Genomic DNA, 5327 nt, shown 5'->3' with positions numbered 1-5327 from the left:
ACTGGAGCCTCACTGCCTCTTTGATCCCATTTCCAGCCCATCCCTGCGGTAAAATATGGAAAACCCATTGCCACACTGCTGAGGCTGTACTGAGGAATTTCACTGCACCAGTTATCCAATTCCAAACTCGTTAGATCTTTTGTTTCATTGACAATGTATCTGTTGAACCATTTGGCCTCCCCATTGACTTCATGTCACCTGTTGATCCTGCAACACTGAACAATGACTCCACTTGCTCCCCTTCACTTGACGAATTTACATTTTTAGCTTTTCTAAAATTCACAGCTAACGTGGTCGCAATCGTAACACTATCGCGGGGGCGGTGCGGACTCTCCAAAGGTGTCACTTGGTATCTTGTGGCAATGGCCGGAGCGGATCTACTGGTCGTTGTATTTCAAGTGGTGCTCCAAAGGGTATTTTACATTCATTACTCTCCTGAGTGCAACATCATAAACACCATGGGTTACGTGTCTGTGGCTTGCTCCGTCTGGCTCACTGTTGCTTTCACCTTGGACCGTACAGTGGCCATTTGCCTCCAGAAGCTGAAGACCAGATACTGCACTGAGAAAGGTGCAGCCATCGTTATTGCTCTGGTGAGTGTGCTGAGTGTGTCAACCAACATCCCGTGGTACTTCAGCTACCATCCAAATTATTGCTTGGAATCGTATGAATTCATCAATTCCCCCGTGTGGGCCGCCTTTGACTGGGGACACCGCATTTTAACCCCAGTTGTCCCCTTCGTGCTGATCCTGCTGCTCAATGCCATCACCGTCAGCCACATCTTGATGGCCAGTGTAGTCCGCAGGAAACTGAGGGGGCAGCGGAACAGGGAGGGGAAGGACGACCCAGAGATGAAGAATCGAAGAAGATCCATCGTTTTGCTCTTCACCATATCGGCCAGTTTTATCCTGTTATGGATGACACAGGTGGTCATTCTCGCAGTTCAGCGAATTGATAGACAGTATTCAATCATGAGAGCTTCTCATTATGCGGTTGTCCACATGGGAGAAATGCTTCAGTTATTCAGCTCCTGCACCAACATGTTTATTTATGCCGTCACTCAGAGGAAGTTCCGGGAGGAGGTGGTAAACACTGTGAAGTATCTTTTTACGGCTATCCTGAATTTTCTTAAAAGTTAGGGAACTCGCTGGAAAATCCAACCCAGGACTGGTAGGAATATTATCTTTAAGAACTAGCAGAACCCTGGTTGAAGAAACAGATCAAAGAGCTTTGAAAATGAGAATCAGAACATCCACATTATAGTCAGGTGGAGAATTCACCAGGATTCACAAAACATGTTTCAGAAAATAAGGAAAGCTGTTTTCTGTGTTTAGATTGGAGAATTTGTTATATTTCACAAGTTTTGACTAGACACAGTCAATAGTTGCACTGACATGAATTCCACAGAGTGAAATGAGTGAGCTTGAGGGGAATGGAAGAAACTGGTTGAGGAAGGGCATTGATGGGCTGACCTTGGCTTTGTGCACCAGTCTGAAGCAGCTGGTGGAGAGTCTCTCCCTGGTTCTCCGACTCTGCTGCCTTTTATCTCCACTGACCAATGCGGGAGATGGAAAGCAAACGTTCAGCTCCCCATCACTTACTTTACACAAACCCACAAGGGCAAGGTCACCACCAGGAGCTGGAATGCAGAGGCTGGGAGATTTCTGCGTCTGAGTGTGTGTTGGATTAGGGAGGCGTATCCACTGAAGACTTGCCATGTGGGGAAGATATGGGGACAGGAGAGGAGACACTCTCAGTCCAAACCCAGTTCGTTGGGAGGTCGCATGATCGGAGTTATTGGGAGCTGTCAGTGAGAACAGTTTGGAAATGACCTTTCCAAGGTCGGAGAGACTCTGGATGGATTTAGAAGTGGAGCAAACTGGAGAGTGAAGGAGATGAGGAACCAGAGACGACTTCTGTGACTGATCACCCTGAGGACAACAGCGGAGCAGCACACAGCATCCGGCAGTGTTACTTTGGGTCACAGCATCCGTGCGGATTTTGCTAAGCATCATAAAATCATTGTACATCTCCGACTGCGAAGTAGGCCATTTGTCCTCTCATGTCTCTGCTAATCCAGGGAGAATTCTCCAGACAATCCCCACCTCCCTTCACTAGTAATCTTCCTCTGCCTGCTTGTCCCATCTGATATCTCACACTCATTCAAGTGAACTGAAACACTCTCCTCACCCCCTCTTTTCTGAAGACAGACACAAGAAATTCGTTTGGAATCTTACCCACATCCTCTGACCCACACACAGGTTGTGCTGAGGTCACTGATAGGCCACACACTTTACGTACTTAGAAAACATTTTCTTTGATTCCACTTGCCAATATTTCCCACCCTCTCCCTTTGCTTTCTGAACCTCCCCTTTCATTTCACTCCAACACCTTCTATACTCTTCCAGACTTTCTGTGACATGAAGCTGTTGATGTCTGGCATGTTGCCCCTCTGCATCCGGGGGCTCTGAATTTGTCAGTCCCACCCTTTGCCTTTGCAGGACCATGCTCACCCTGAACACCTTGGATCTCCTTCTCAAGTGCCTCCCACTGCCATGAGACTGAATCATCTCCAAGCAGATGTTTCCAGTCCAGTTTTACTAAATCACTTCTCAGAAAGTAAAATTGGTCTCACCCCAATTTAGAGCCATTACTGCAATTTTTATTTTGTCCATTTCCACGCTTAACACCAAATCCATTCTGATTTAATTTCACTATGACAAAGATGCCCTGATAAACCAGGACAACAGGAAAAGCAGAAAAGTTAAAGCACTGAAGAAGCACATTCAGCCCATCTGGGTCATACAATCCCACAAGGAAACATCCTCATCTCCTGTGGTTTCTTCCCACTGAACTTGTTCCTTTCCCTCCCACTGATTCCATTCTGCTGTGTTAGTTGTAGCCATCTGTCAACTGGATGGAAGTTCACTGCTGAGGTGGAAAGTTCTGGGTTCAAGTCCCCCTCCACAGATTTGAGCACATTCTCCAGTCACACACGCTGCTAGAGTACTGTGGGTGTGCTGCTCTGTCACAGCTCCTGTCTTCTCACTGACCAAATGCTGCTATTTATCACTACTTACATTATTCCCTTGCCTCCTTCCTGTCATCAAATGAAGAAAATGAAAGACGTAAACTGCTTTGTTAAATTAAGATATTGTTGATCAATCGCATTGTAAGGAGATCTCTCTCTGCACCTCTTCTATGTTGGTTCACTGTAAATCTTCGTAAAGTATTCTTGATTCTAGTCAGGTGACCTTGCTTGTAGAACAAATATTTTCCTTTCCACTCTGGACCCTGAACCACATTGTTTAACTGTGTTACTCTTTTCTATTACAGGACAGAACCACGTCATTGGACCCCACAGGTCTTTGCCAACACTAATACTCCACAGAAACATCCTCCAAGCTTACTTCACCTGGGCAGCTCATCCTTCTCTTCCACCCTCCCTTATGCATTTAGATAACTTCCCTTTAATTCTTAGATTGTAGTCACTCCTTCTGAGGAGAGCCCCAAATGAACACAACCATTGGATCTACTTCCTTGCTTACTTATTCATTCAATTTGCCACTCTCCTTACAGACACATGGACCATTGTTTGAAGAAGGAATCCAGCACACCTGTAATTGAGGTCGTATCTTTGTAGCGACTCCGTGCCATCCCAGTCGATCAGTGGATCATTAAAAGCGCTTGGAATAATAATTTCACCATTTCCCCATTCTGACAATAGATTTCCTCTTCCAATTTCTTACCATGAGTTAGGAGACCCTTTTGCATCAGGTAAGCTGTAGTTGTTGCAGATCGATGCTCTCTGCCCCAGGACATCACTGAGCAATGTCCTAAGCACAAACATCTTCTGCTGCTTATCGACAACCTTCTCCCCATGGCGACGGCAGAAGTGGGGATGTTCACTGATGTTGCACAATGTTTAATTCCATTCACAACTCCTGTGATAATGAAGCAGTCTCTCACTATTTAAATAATAATCTGATCTTCTATGTTACCTTCCAATGTGGATGACCTCGCATTTCCCAACGTTGTACCCCATCTGCCAGTGGATCATTAAATGCTCTGGAACAACAATTTCACCACCTCCTCAGTTCCCCATTCTGTCAATAGATTTCCTTTTCCAATTTCTCACCATGAGTTAAGAGCTTCTCTTGCATCAATGTCCTAAGCACAAACATCTTCTGCTGCTTCATCAACAACCTTCTCTCCATGGCGATGGCAGAAGTGGGGATGTACCCTGATGTTGCACAATGTTCAATTCCATTCACAACTCCTGTGATAATGAAGCAGCCCATGCCTGCATGCATCAAGTGCTGGATATTATTTAGGCCTGGCCTGATGTGGCCGTTACAGTGTATCGATGCTTGTTTTTCATTGACCTTTCAATATGATGTCTCTGCCTGAATATTTACCTCACACTTCAGCCCCTTTTTACAATGTGTGTTTGCTCCTTTATCAATGCTTCCACCCCTTCTCCCTTCCTGACCACTTTAACCCCCTGTGAATATTGCAACTGATATATTTACCTTCAACCCTTCCACCTTGATTGAGTTTAAACAACTAGATACATTTTTAATAACTTTTTGAACACAATACAGGTAAATTATTGAGTGCCATGAATTTGTTTTTCTGCTAATTCCACAGAACGAAATGTGTGGGTTTGAAGGGAATGGAAGAAATTGGTTCAGTGTGGAGATGAACGGCTCATTCTTGGCTTTGTATGACAGTGTAAAACATGTTCTCACTCTCAACTCTTAACACCGAGATGCTATTTCTCAGCCTCACCATCCTCCATTAAATCCCTTCCATTTCACTTTGGACCCTCCTCAACCACTGCTAACAAACACTTTTCCCCTTCACATTCTATCCCCTCATTGCTGAAAACTGTGTCCATCTACTCGTTAACCATACGCTGCCTTCTGTAGATGAATTCTTTTCTTAACTGTGATCTTCTAAAGCAATATCCCTTTTGTAATAAAGTCAAAGATAAAATTTTTATTTCACAACTTTACAAAACATTATTCTGAGATGAATTTTCAAACCAGTTCTCTCCCCATCTCACCTCATCCCAGCAGCTCACTGGAATGTCTTCTGGAGGAATAATTACCTTCATCTTCCTCAGTCTGCTGATTGTTTAACGTAATCAATGGACATGTTGTACAAACCCCACCAATGCTTCAATGTCTCTGTGACCTTCACCTTTAAGAACACTGAATATTGCCCATGTACATGAGTGTGTTTGCTCCTTCATCCACCCTTCTACCCCTCTTCCTTCCTGACCCCTGGGAATATTATAACCATGACATTTATTCTCTCTTGTC

General features: G+C 44.5%; 1 protein-coding gene across 1 annotated transcript; it reads left to right on the top strand.

Moving 5' to 3' along the window:
* The first annotated feature begins 362 nt into the window (after positions 1-362).
* LOC127567977 (probable G-protein coupled receptor 139) lies at positions 363-1139 on the top strand. The gene has a single exon (XM_052011219.1). It carries the CDS (start codon positions 363-365, stop codon positions 1137-1139), a length of 777 nt encoding a protein of 258 aa, XP_051867179.1.
* The last annotated feature ends 4188 nt before the right edge of the window (positions 1140-5327 follow it).

The sequence above is a fragment of the Pristis pectinata genome, chromosome 3 (assembly GCF_009764475.1).
Source record: "Pristis pectinata isolate sPriPec2 chromosome 3, sPriPec2.1.pri, whole genome shotgun sequence".
NCBI lineage: Eukaryota > Metazoa > Chordata > Chondrichthyes > Rhinopristiformes > Pristidae > Pristis > Pristis pectinata.
The sequence above is the reverse complement of the archived record's forward strand: the minus strand, read 5'-3'. Positions and strand labels throughout refer to the sequence as shown.